This window comes from Micromys minutus (genome assembly GCF_963924665.1).
Source record: "Micromys minutus genome assembly, chromosome: 20".
NCBI classification, from domain to species: domain Eukaryota; kingdom Metazoa; phylum Chordata; class Mammalia; order Rodentia; family Muridae; genus Micromys; species Micromys minutus.
Window position 1 is genome coordinate 22311987 of NC_137955.1, and position 13597 is coordinate 22325583.

The window sequence follows — 13597 nt, forward strand, 5'->3', positions numbered from 1 at the left end:
ATGCATTTCATGGGCTGTTTATTCAGATCTATAAAGGGTTAAAGTACTGACTAATGTCATATTAGCAGCTCATGGAAATATTATTCTACCATAAAGATGAACATCAAAGGTGCCAGTTATTACATTACTTTTCTTGTATAAAGTGTTTGCAGTAGAGAAATCAATAGCATGTACTGGTTTTTGGGCTGGGGCTGAGAACAATGGTTATTGATTGCAAATGGCATGTAATTTCTTCTTGGGATGATGAAGACAAGATGTTTGGGAATTGTACATCAGTGATAGATGCATTTTTAGTTGAACATACTAAAACATTTTAAAGGATGTATTCTCAATAAGTGTCGTAGTATGTGACTGTTTCAGTAAAGAAGATTAAGCCGAGTCAGTATTCTAGATCATCAATCTGAGGTAAACATGAATGAGATGTCTTGCTTACTAGTAATACTAACCCATGAATGAGATTTTTGATTGTTCCATGGACACAGGTCAAGTTATATATACATTATATATAAATCTAGGGATGGATGATCTCTGTGGACCATGTTCATGGAGGTAAAACAAAATCCTTATTTACAACATTTTTTGAAAACAGTTCAGATAGTAACAGAATGTTTAGAAATTTAAGCTTCATGCTCCTTTCTTGATCTGTTCTTACCTTAAGAATCCCTGAGCCACTAGGCCTGCAAAGATACTGTCTTGCTTTTTTGCTACTCTCTAAAACTCTCTTTGAACATTTGCAGATAGTAAACTGTGACTAGAGATTATTGCTAAGACAGTCAGGATTGGTGTCACCCAGGGATGATTTAGAAATGTACGTATCCCACACCTACTAAGTTGGAACCTTGCTGGGTGTGCTGCCCAAGTTCTGTAATCTGAACCATAGAGCAGGATTCTGGACAGACGGGGTGGGGGGTGAGGGATGGGAGGAGAGGAGAGTCAAGCAAGGGAGAGGTGAGGTAGGGAGGGGAGGTGGAGGGAAGGGGAAGAGAGGAGAGGAGAGCCAGAGGGAGGAAGGAAAAAACAAAACAACCCAGGTTCTATGAATGACATATGCAGGTAAATGTCTTAGAAACACCGATACCGAGGAAGCAAATAGGAAATATTCATACCAGTGGTTGGTGATGATGGTTGGATATTGAACCTGAAGCTAGTTAAGCCCAACCTTGGTTCTCCCACTAGTGACATAAACTGGTGAAATCGAGTATTGGTTGCCTGCCACTTGGATCATGTTTGTAAGCAAGTAGACTGAAGGCTTTAGACTGTGCTTGACAATTTAACAATAACATTACTTTACAATTGTGTTTAAGAATCAGTTTAAACATTTTAATTTACCTCATCAAGGGATCATCAATCCCTCCTATTTTGTTAGCATAGCTTAAGGTGACTTTCTGAGGGTATGGTTTCTTGGTCAGGTGATGGATTGGGCCAACAGAATTAACTCAGGGGACATCTCTATTTTATAGATCTCAGTTTATCTCTGTTTTCAACACCTTGGCCTGAACTTGTTTATGGAAAAAAATAGCATCGACAATATTAGCTGGTCATGTTGCCAGGAGAGGGCATATATGTTTTTTATACCTTGTATTAACAATAAGCCTTCTCACAGAGAAGCACATAAATACCTTAAAACCAAAATAAAACATCAAGAAAAAAAATCTCATGTTTTTCAAAGTTGAGACTATGGGATTCAGATTGAATGCAGTTATTTATTGTAATCTCCATAATAAATTCAGTCTGTTCAGCTACTCCTTAAAATCATATCAGTATCAGGCTTAGAATTTGATCACAAGCAAGCAATTCACAACAAAACATGCTTGCTATTTCTGAGAAAGCGCCTCTGAACACAGGTACAGTATTGTTGGGAGTTACACGAACTGTCAGTGTCTCTTGACATACACACACACACACACACACACACACACACACACACACAAAACAGAGAGGAAACCACACCAAAGAGCCATCTGCGTCTTTCTGTGAAGTCTTTCACTTTAAGTTTTAAAGGATGCTGTTGGAGATTCTGTTGAACAAATAAAACTACACAGACTTTCAGGACAGAATAAGCTACTCAGACTTTTTATACTATACACTTTCCTTATGGGTAGCTAGAGACTTAAAAAAAAAAGTATGTTACATCTTTAAAAATACCAACTTGTGGGGACAAAGGTGAAAATATTTACCAGCAATGTTAGGTACTCCTGAAATCACAGTTTTCTGGATAAATAAATGTAATAGTATGCTTTTATTTTTCCATTATTGTATATAGCTTGGAAAATATATTTTAGGTTGTTTATTTTTCACATCTTAAATAATATTTATTTTTCTCTTTGATGATACTAAACTATTTTAAAAATTTATATCTTTTATAGATATTAGTTTCACTCTGTTTTCAACACCTTGGCCTGAACTTGTTTATGGAAAAAAAAAATAACATCGACAATATCAGCTGGTTATATTGGCAGGAGAGGGCATATCATATGTTTTTTTATACCTTGTATTAACAATAAACCTTCTCACGGAGAAGAACATAAATACCTTAAATTATATTTCCAACAATAAAAATTCACATTTCATGCTTTAGTGAGACACGTGAGTCAGCTGTAAGGTAGTCCTCAGAGTTTGGGGTAGAGCCCTTCTAGTAGCTGGGCCCCTGGTATGTGCCAAGTAGAAAGCTCTTTCGTCATGAAAATAGCATAGCTTCTGCCATTTTCCTGTCCAGTAGAAAAAGCCGTCAAGTTGCAACTGCAATCTTGAGTCCCATCAGCATGACAGCCAATATGCGGCAGGCCTGGGCATTCGGGACCTCAGTCTGCAGCCAGGAGTCCTCAGGAGCTCGAATGTTCTCTAGTAGGAGTCCCAGATGAAGACAGCCCTTCTGAGTACAGCTAAACACGTGTATGTCTATTGCACAGGATTTTATAAGATTCCAAAACAGTGCTTTCTCCCCCCGCCCTTTTATCTACTATATACATTTTTCAGATAATTTCAGCGTTTCATTGGGGAAGGTGACTTGCAGAGAGTTTCCTTTAGAGGCGGGCTCCCTTCTGTGGCTCCCACTAACCTCATCCACCAACAGGACGCTCTCAGAGTCCTGGCCCTGGGAGGAGTCTGAGGTCTCTGAAATCCGCAAAGTTCTCAGCGAGGTGGTGTCGGCTTGGGTCAGGCCCATGCCGTGAGTACCCGGAAGCAAATTCCTGCCTCCTAGGCTGCTTTCAGTTAGGTCCGGCAGGTACAGGAGGGTCTGTGAAGTGCTACTGATCTCCCTCAACTCCCGGGAGAGGAAGGAGCGAGAGTGCCCGGACATGGCGGACGATGTCCTCCGACTCTCCGAGCAGTGCTGAGCTGAGCCATCTCTGCCAGAGCCACCGATGCGGCAGAAGAGGCACTTGATCTTCTCTATGGCTTTACTGAGCACCGTCTTCCGAAGGAGGATGTAAATCCAGGGGTCCAGGATGGGGTTCACAGAAGCAATTCTGATGGCCTGCAAGTCTGGGTTTCTGCTGATGTCTTTCACCACACTTGGCTGATATAACTGGTTGATGAACACCCGCACCTGCATAAACGAGAGATCCACGTTGAGATTTTGTAATTAGGCAATTTGGCAAAATACTTAAGTGCTGCGTTTACCTTTGCAACGTGACGTGATGTAGCCGCTCTTATGAGGTAATGCCTGCTTTCCCACGGTAGTTTACACAAGCCAGTGGCTGTGTTTAAAAGAGGCTCATTTTGTAAGCCCATTAACGGTGAACCAGCAGTTGTATGAGATGCCCCACGCTCCTTGGAGGCAGGGAACATGTGTGTAGTGCAGAGGACAGGGACGGAAGATCAGTCATAACCACACAGTAATCAACAGGACCAAGAAAAGGTTTACACAGGGTACAGCTACTGTGTGTGGGCAGGCCTGGGAAGAGCCCTTTTGGAGAAGCAATAGCGTTGGGTTTTGATGGAGGAGGGGCAGACTTCCCAGCAGAGAGAAAGCTTCCTAGGCAGAGTCACGGAAGAGTGAATGATATGACATCTTTTAGGAAAGCCCAATGGTTCACTGAAAAGAGCAGGGTCACCGTAAGCTTAGGGGATGTCCTCATTCCTCAGTGGAGAAGGAATGTGGTAAAACTTATTTGTAACCCAGGTAGAGTGAAGCTTTGGGGTCACAATCATTGCCTGCGTGTGGGAATTGCTTTAGGTAAGGAAGAAATAAAAAGCATCTCTCGTAGTCAGGGAAGAGACATAAAAGTTTTAAAGGGAGAAAGAATCCTCACGAAGAGCCTGTACCAGTTAGAAACGACTGCCTGTAACAAGATTTGATGACTTACACTGGGGCTTGGTGTAATAGTGAATGATTCGGGCTATACTGCTTACCAGGAAAGGGCACGGATGTGTTAAAAACAGAAGTTTGTGTAAAAGCCTTAAAAATTAAAAAAAAATATATTTTAAAATCATTTGTAAAATTCAGTTTGTATGCAGCTTACTTCTTGGTGATCTGAGCCAATGATACAACTCTACTTCCGTTTCTTCATTTGTCCAATTAGGCAAATGCCCATCCTTGATCAGAACCTTCTCCGCGTTCTCACTGGTCATCGTTTTTCTTCACTGGTTTTGGAAATCTATTTGTTTGTAAAATTGACCTAACCTAAATTCTCTCTGTCCTGCTATATTAACAACCACTCTTGTAGGAGACAGGAGACTGTGAATTCTAAAGATTTTGGATAAAGGATTATAGACCGCAAGTCTTGTAGAATAAAAGAGTCAAATGGCCTTTGGATGAAATCCATATCGTGTTCTCTTGAAAGCCACTAAGTAAAAAAGCAGGGAAACTAGATAGCAGGATATGATGTCTTAGAGTGGCTTTAGAGCTTCTGCCGGAACAAGCCAATAGCATACTTAGTTGAACAAAATCTTTACAACTACTAGTTAATAACTCAGTAGCTGAGCAAGTTCCTCCTCTTCTCAGACAATGTGTTTATTACCTGGAAGGCTGTGTGTGTGTGTGTGTGTGTGTGTGTGTGTGTGTGTGTGTTTTATTTTTACCAGGCTGGCCTCAATTCCTTGGCAATCTTCCTCTCTCATCTTCCCAGTGTTGGGCTAAGAAGTGTCAACTAGAGACCTCCAAGTGTTGAGGAACTCAGCAAACTATCTTCTTGATATCAGGTCGGGGTCTGGGCTCCATTTTCCAGACAAATTTTGTGTGTTTTTTTTTTTTTTTTTTGTTCTACCAGTCTGAAAATTTATTTTTAGTAATTGGGTTCATCTCTAGAAAGCATTGTGGTTTCTATTTTACTCACATTCCTCATTATGTTTCTAAAGGTGAGAGAAGTGTTGGGCTGGAACCCACTGGGCAGCCCTGTTCTTGGCAGGGTTTGTGTGAACCTGACATGCTAAGCCTCTAGGGGGCAGTGCTGCTCTACTCTGGAGTGGCTGGTGCTGCATCTCCTGGGACGTTCTTCACAAGGGTACTTCCCAAGAAGCTTTCAGAACGGAATCTTGGTTAAGTTTGGACTTTGAATCATATACATCAACATGTTTTTATGCTGGTTGCTTCTCCACCAAAACCTCAAAGGAAACGGTTACCTCTGAAAAGAGGAAATTTCTAAACAGTTAAAACAAAAAACTGTAGTGACTTAAAGGAACCTACGAGGAATTCAGTTTGTTTTCAAATTTCTGTGATATTTTAAAAGGCCAATGTTGTAAAAAAAATGTATGATGTAGTATTTCATATCTTCAGCCATAATTAAATCTGACGGCTGCAGAAAGGGAATACAAACAAGGTGTGCGTGTGTGTGTGTGTGTGTGTGTGTGTGTGTGTGTGTATTTTAAAGTTCTACTGTAGAGTTCCATTGGCACAGGCTCCAGGATCTGTTCCTTTAGTGTCTTTCAGGCATCGAGAGCTCATAGGGGTAGCATATGGATGAATAGAAAATATAGCATTCTGGGCTAGGAGATGATTCAGTGGCAGATACGGCACTTGCGTAGCATGTATAAAGCCTGAGGCTTAATTCCAAAAACTCCAAAATAAATTTAATAAATACTTCCAAATTCTAAATTCATATAAAACAATCCCCCAAAGTCCTTCGAATTGTTTTCAGGGAATCAAATGGAACGAGCTTGACGTTGCCTCCAGTCCTCAGTGTGGTGTCAAGTAAGAGGAAAGAAAAGGAGACAAACCCAGAAACTTCGGGCATTTTGTAGCATTTGAATAAACACAGCATCTCTGGCTTCACTTTGAGGTCCACTTACTATACCGAGTAAGTTCCAGGACAGCCAGGGCCACAGAGAAACCCTGTCTTCCACAGCCAACCAACAAACCAACCAACAAACCAAACAATAACACCAAGAATCCAACCTCCAAAGGCCAGTTGTTTTCCTGTCCCTGAAGAGCAGCCACAGGTTTGGTAGGACCATCCACAGCAGTACCATGTGGGAGGTGAGGAGACTTTTATACAGCCCTTCTCCTGCAAGCCCTAGATGCTATACAAGTGCATAAGTTCGAGCAGTCTGCAGTTATGGAAGCATGTGTTGCTGATAAAACAGAACCTTTGAGTCTGAGAGGGGCCAACATTCTAAAACCCTTGCTGGATACAAACGAGGTTCCTTTCTTCCACTTTAGACCACGAGCAGCTGCAGACCTTGTGAATGTAACTTGTGCCTGATGCTGGCAGGGATGCTAAGGTTCTGAACTTCTTAAGACCGATAAGACATGAAGCTTGGGAGCATTGGAATAGAACTTGGAGAGGATCCAACAAAAACTAGAAGGCATGCTTGCAGGAAAGTTAATGGAAGGATGTGTGATACTGTGGTATAAAGCCTACAATTTGATACCGGACAAACTTTTCCATAGTTTGGCTGTGGGTGTAGGTATTTACTATTTATACTTAAAGCTTTTTTGTTGTTGTTTTTGTTTTGAGACAGGACCTCTCTATGTAGCCGTGACTGGCCTGAAACTTGCTATGCAGATTAGGCTGGCCTGGAACCCACAGAGCTCTGTGCCCCTGGCCTCCCTAGTGCTGGGTTTAAAAGTGTGAACCAGCACTCTGAGCTGTGGATAAATTCTCAAAGTGCTTGGAGCAACACCTAGAACTAACAGGTATCTAATCACTTACTGTTTTGTTTTTAACCCGTGTGTGGAAACCTGGCCCCTTCGGATGACACCAACTTTGGGCAAAACGCAGCTTTGGGGTGTGGCTGATGGGTGACATTAAAAACATACTGAAGAACAACCTGCTTGAAGGGAACGTTGAATTGAAGTGTTGGGCTCTTGACCAATGGAACGATTGATTGTCTGAATTGGAACACCGTCCAGTAGACGGCAGGATCTAGAATTGGATTTGAGCAAGAGGTTACTTGCTCTGCTCCAAGCACAGGGAAGGCACTATCTCTGTGTGTTCTGTTATCTCACTGCCTTGGACGAGCCTAGAAGTGACACAGCTGTCACTAGACGTTCTTACCACACCCCTGTAAAACACATGGTCATGGAAAAGGCTCTTAACCAAGTGCTGGTATGAATCTCTCTTTCTTGTTCCTTCTAGGCCACTAACTGACCATTCACTGCACGAAAGTTACTTAATCCCCGCTTGGCCAATATCTGCATTGTGAATCTGTCTTAAAAGTGGTTTTGCACCTGATTCACAGTGTCAACGCTTAAGCTCTCGGAGAGAAAATGTCTTGTTATAGATGCTCAATAAAAGCAAAGCTTGAGATAGACGTCAGTAAAGGTGATGAGAAGAACTGAAGAAAGATTCCTTCCCGGCCATCCAGTTAGACCCAGTTCTTCATCTGTAGCTGGGAAACTGAGGGGCAGAGCGGGTGGGGCCATCAGCCCACTCCTCTGAGTGGATTCCAGCAAGCCACTGGGTTTGGCAGAACCTTGTTTTTCTGTCCTGCTCTGCAGTCCTCTGAGGGCTCCTAAAAGGCCTGCCATTTCACATTCTGACTCAAACCTTGCTGCTAGGAAGGGCCTTTCTTTTAAAAACATAGTTGCACTTTTTAAGAAAAGCGATCAATCTCCTTGGTTTTGCTACAGTGGCATCTAAATTAATCAACATTCCTTTTTACCTGTGCATGAGCTTTTTGCTCGTGGGATCATTTAATGGGCCCACTTCCAGTTTGCCCGCCTACAAAAAGTGTTCCTGTTTACAGTTTTCATCTCCTTTTATAAGCTGTTGGTGCTGGCTTCATAGACAGTCCAGTAAGCAACCAGAGGAACCCGGGAAACTATTTCCCTAAGGATGGGAAATTTACCTGACTGAGGCAGAAGATTAATTAATTTGCCATACTATCAGTTGCTCCAAATAAGAAGGAAAAAAAAGCAAAAATAAGTCTGGCTTCCTTCTCATGGAGGAAAATGCCTTTCGAAGTCTTGTTCTTTAGCCCCCAGGCAAAAGATCGAATTGTAACTGTTCTCAACATTAGTAACATAACTGCAACATTAAGTACCAGAAATCGATCTAGCTACAGCATTTAATACAATGACTTTCTGGCAATTTTATGTTTCAAAGGAATGCAAGATATTTATTTATCTTCAGCATGTGCTGAAGTCTCCTGCCTTCAACAACAACAACAGCAGCAGCCACCCAACCCTGAGATCAGTTATTAATAGCAGAAAGGACACAATGACATGCTTGCCCGTTCTCTATTCATTGCTTAGGTTGCCCTTGGAGAATTTTGCAGGTTTGGCACATTCATCTTATCCACAATGAAATTCTTACTCTTTCTCAGGTCTAGTTTTCAAGCTCAGCCCTACTTAAAATTCATTTTTCACATTAAATCATCGACCGTTCCGTAAGACCTCATCAAGCCTCTTCTTCCCACAGGTCCGAAAGACAGACGCAGTGGCCGCCTGTCCTCGCGCTGCGTTGTACAGCTCTCTGAAAATCCAAGTAAGCTGCATTTGCTCTGCCAGGTGGCCTTCAAGGCATTGGAAACGACCCGGAGGCTTTCATTTCCCTCCAACGGGATGAGCACTCCGTTTTGTTAATGTTAAGGCAGGCCTCTCACCAGTCCCCTTTGAACTGAAAGTATGTGCGCCCAACTGCTTTAACTGTCAGAGAGTTTGCAAAGCTTTAATCTCACGTATTCCCAGAATATGGGGGCGGGGCTGTAAAAGCAGCCAAGAAAGACTGTAGCCATGACAGCCCCCCCCCCTTTCAGTAAGCGTTGCATTGTGGGTGACCACACAGGCTTCATAGCCCCTCAGCACTTGTCGAAGTCGTCTTTATTTAAACTGCCTCTGAAAGAGTAGATTTGTGTCGCCCAAACTCAAGGCTAAAGCAGGAAGCTGCTCTAATGCGCTTGGTTACTTATTTCTCAGGAAAGAAAGCAGGGTTCAGACAGGCATGATCGCCCCTAGGCTGAGTCAGTTTCAGCTTTCAGATAAAGATTATCACTTAACATGCTCCACCCAGTACTGACTTTCCGCAGCATTTCTCATTAGGTAAAATGTGATTAATATGCCAGTTGTAAATACAGCTCTGGATCCTCACACACTTCCAGGCTTTGTCATAAATGGCCCTGAACCCGAGGGCCAGGTTAGCCCATAGAATTGGTTTGGATGACACAGGAGAATACTTTATTGGTAGCTTCATGTGAATTGTAGCGTCACATGCTCACTCCTAATCAAATCATTTAAAGAGCCTGTGCACCATTACTAACGGCCTAGCTCTGATCCCTCAGTTCCGTGAAGGGGACATCCTGTCAATTATGGCTACTTACTTTGTCCTTTACTGTCCCATAAAATAGAAGGCAGAGGCTGGAGGCCTCAGCTCTTCCCGGCTACATCTCCCTTTGTTCCAAGTTGCCCTTACAGATGGTAAAATATGTTTATGTGGTTCCCGTGTAACTTAACTCTGTAAATTGCATTAGGTTCTGAGAAGCCTTAAAGGCCCTTCTGGTCAGTCATGTTTACGTCTGTTTATACACATTAACAAGGAGCTACTGTCTGCTGGCTCCCGGCCGCCACTAAGTTCTCTTCCATTTACAGTCCCTTTTGTAAGACACACACATATTTCTATATCAAAGATACCTGGTAGCATTAATAAGAGAAAAAGGAGAGTAGTGGCCCATTATTGCTTATTTGTGCCCGCTCCCAGTGCACATAGATAGACGGCAGTCCCTTTTTGAATAGGTAGTTTAGGATTTCTAGGAATGAGATAAAACTCAGAGCAAGATGAAGTCTAGATGAGGAATTATGCTCGACCACGGATTCGCTTCTCGTGCATTCTGTCAGTCGCATGTAAAAGCAGGGAACTTAAGAGGTATCTGCTCCTCCCTCTCCGCTTATAACATTTTAGACATTACCAAAGGCAGTTTTAAAGAGTGTGCTCCTCAAAGATGGAATGCACCAAGACTCCAACAGATGCTCCACACTGGACCAAATTAGAAGTGTTCCAGCAAGACACATACTACCGTGGTGGGGACTGGGGTCCCCACAAAGGAGAAACTGCACGGCTCCTGGTCATTGAGAATTAAAGCACAATGCACACCAACTAGTCTCTCGTGCTTTCTTAGCTTGCAAAAAGAATAAGGAACTTGAATTTGGACCGTACCCAGTTGGAGAGTCTGTTCAAGGTTTTGGGTGGGTTGGCGGTGGGTGGAGGGGCAGAAGGAGGCAGGGGGGGCAGGGAGCGGGGTGAATGTGTCTGCAAGAATATTCTAAGCAGGACACTCTTACTCCTCTGGGAAGTGAGTCCTTAGGCTTTTAAAAGGAAAAGCATCTCGTCTATTCTAACTTTAAAATGCTGCATAATCTTGGAGAAAGTAAAGGACCTGCAGAAGTAAAAAAAAAAAAAAAAAAAAAAAAAAAAAAAAAAAAAAAAAACGCCTGAACCCGCACTCTTTCCTACGGAAATGAATTCAACTGAGTTTATTGCCCTTAGTTTGCAGACTTTGGGCCACTGAGTGGAGCGCTAGAGTAAGTAACGCTAATGTGCTGTCCCCCCCCCCCGCCCTCCCCCATCTAGCTTATCCTGTTTGAAGGTTCAGGGAAGATTCAAAGCAAAACATCTGGCAATAAGGGGAACCTGGGTGGGGGAGGGAGGGGGTTGTCCAGGGGACCTCAGAACTCATGCTTTGGGGAAATAACCTCGGGGGACCTAGGGGAAATCACCTGCTGAGTCTCTTTAAGGTCAGGACTTAGAAGGAAAAACCTGGGTCGTCTCAGAGAAGCCTTGAAGTGGTCACCCAACCCAGAACTGGAGAAAGCTCCCCCCAAGAAATCAGGGGAAAAAGAGGAGAGGCTGGACAAGGATGGATGCGGGAGAAGGGCCAAGTGGGTCCCGGCCCCAAACACTTACCACGAGAGGAATGGAACAGATGAGCACCACCAGGGAGGTGGCGGTGAGTAAGATGACCATCTGGATCTCTGCACCCGCGATGCGCCGGAAGCTCCTGCGGCGGCGAAAGTCGCTGAGGCGCTGCAGGGCTGGGGAGGCGGCCGCGTGGCCCCGGCAGGCCACCGAAGCCACCGCCGCGGCGGCGGCCGCGTGGTGCTGCTCCGTGCCCAGCGAGGTGCGGCGCATGAACTGGCGGTGCATGCGGAGCAGCGCACCGCACACCAGCACATTGCAGAGCACGGTGGCGAGGATGAGGAAGGAGCTGAAGCCCGCGTACATGTAGGAGAAGGCGGCGTAGGCCGTTACGTTGGTGGTCCAGTCGATGAAGCACCAGGTCCCCGGGTACTGCCGCTGCGACCTGCCCAGGCCCATGTTGGGCAGTGCGCAGAACAGCACGTTAGATGCATAGACCGCGAAGAGTGTGAGGCCGGCCAGCCGCTTGTCCACGTAGTGGCTGTAGAAGTAGGCGTGGTTGATGGCCAGGTAGCGCTCAATGCTCATGGCGCAGATGATGCTGAGACCCGACAGGCCAAAGAAAAGTAGGATGAAGGTGCTGTAGTCACACAGTGCCTGGTCTCCGGGCCACTGGCCCTTCATGTATGTGGCGATGGTCACTGGGCTTACCAACAATGTGCCCAGTAGGTCAGTGACAGCCAGCCCACATACTAGAGTGTAAAAGGTTGTCTCCTTCTGCTCCTTGCGCGACTTGCACAACACTACGATGGCCACCAGGTTGCCCACCACCCCGAAGATGAACATCACTGCGGGAATGGTCACTGGGCTGTTCAGCCTCTCTGGAGGGGAGGAGAAGGACGCGTTGACTCCGGGGACGGACATGACGGTGGACAGTAGGACGCAGCTTTGGAGCTCACGGTGTGATCTAGGGACGGTATCTAGAGAGAGGAAACGGAGAGATGAGCCATTTATCACTTGCGAGCTATTTGACCCATGGCTAAAAACGCTGTGTCGCCTCCGAGACAAGGAGAGCAACCAGATCCGACTTCCTCATCGGTAGGCACTCACTAACTGTGGCTACGTAAATTCCCAAGCCCTGGGTCCGTTCAGTCAAGAGCACCACTCTGCGGACATTAATATTTATAACCTGGTAACTGCCTTTCCCGCCTATCCCCACACTCAGCTCAATCCTTCGCCAAGATGACCAAGACCCTTCTCCAGGGAAAAGTGACTCCTTAGTGATATTCCCCAGAGTGGATAAAATTCTCATCGAAACAAGTTATGGACATTTTGGAAAATTATGGGACATTCTGTTTTTTTTTTTTTTTTTTTTTTTTTTGGTTTCCCGGAAGAGCGCCTGATCACGCAAAGACCTCCATCCCGACTTACCTGTAGGGTGGGGTTAGGGACCCGGTGCGCCCCAAAGCTCAGGCCTCAGACGTTCTGGACCTACCTCCAACCTCAGCCATCAGTCCCTTCTCATGCAGTGCGGAACTTATCAAGCCTTTGCCGCTCTCGGAACCGGGGTTCGGTGGCTGCCAACTTTCCGGAACTGAGGTCAGAGTATCTTGCTTTCAACAAAGCTTGGAAAGCAAGAGAGGCTAGCGGGGATGGGTCAGCGAAGACGGGTCTGGGGTTGCTTGTTTGATTTACTGACCCCTCCTTCGTTCAAAGATGAGTCTCGGCTTTGCAGAGCCCGCAAGTCTAGTGCGGGTCAGCGTCCAGGTTTGTCACCACGCGTGCAGGTGGAACGGAGAGTAGGTCCAGACTCCCTCCTCCCCAGCCGCGGGCTGAACGGACAGCTACCGGAGAAGGCGGCTGCTGCTGAGGCCGCTCCTTGCGCTCTGGGGGCGGCACGGGGTCCACTGGGCCTGGGGCTCTGACCTGGGGCTGGTCATCTTCCTCTCCCGCTGCCGGGTTTCGAGCTTCGCTCTCGGCTTTTCCAGCCTCTGAACAAACTTTTCTCCTCCCGCAAGTTTCCCTGGAGGGGGCGGAGACAGTCAGCGCGCGGCCCGGGCTTCCATTGGCTGACCTGGAAAGGGGGCGGGGCGAGACTTCCTCTAGCACCACCCCTGGAGCCGGGTGAGAGGGCGGGGAGGAGAGACTGGGGAGGGCTGGAGGGACCTGCGGGGTGGGGTTGGGGGGTGCCACCGGGCTGCGGGTGCAGCTTCAGTGCCTCCCTTCCCTCGGAGGTACCGAGATCCCGCGGACCGAGTCCCCAGGAAATCCCGGCTCGAGCTGTGCCACTTCCAAGCTGGGCATTTAGTGGGAATGATGCTGGGACCAGTGTCTGATCTACGTTGCTTGGCTGGTTGGAGTGG

General features: G+C 45.7%; 1 protein-coding gene across 2 annotated transcripts; it reads right to left on the reverse strand.

The window, feature by feature from the left end:
* Positions 1-2385: 2385 nt before the first annotated feature.
* On the reverse strand, positions 2386-13163 carry PTGER4 (prostaglandin E receptor 4; the record flags this gene model as incomplete). 2 transcript variants are annotated; one of them, XM_080933704.1, is made up of 3 exons in its annotated part: positions 2386-3550; positions 11283-12214; positions 12666-13163. In XM_080933704.1, 2 exons carry the CDS (start codon positions 12156-12158, stop codon positions 2960-2962), a joined length of 1467 nt encoding a protein of 488 aa, XP_080789830.1. In that variant the 3' UTR covers positions 2386-2959. The 2 variants fall into 2 exon arrangements, with proteins under 2 accessions (XP_080789830.1, XP_080789829.1); XM_080933703.1 differs by having other exon boundaries at positions 12730-12745.
* Positions 13164-13597: the final 434 nt, after the last annotated feature.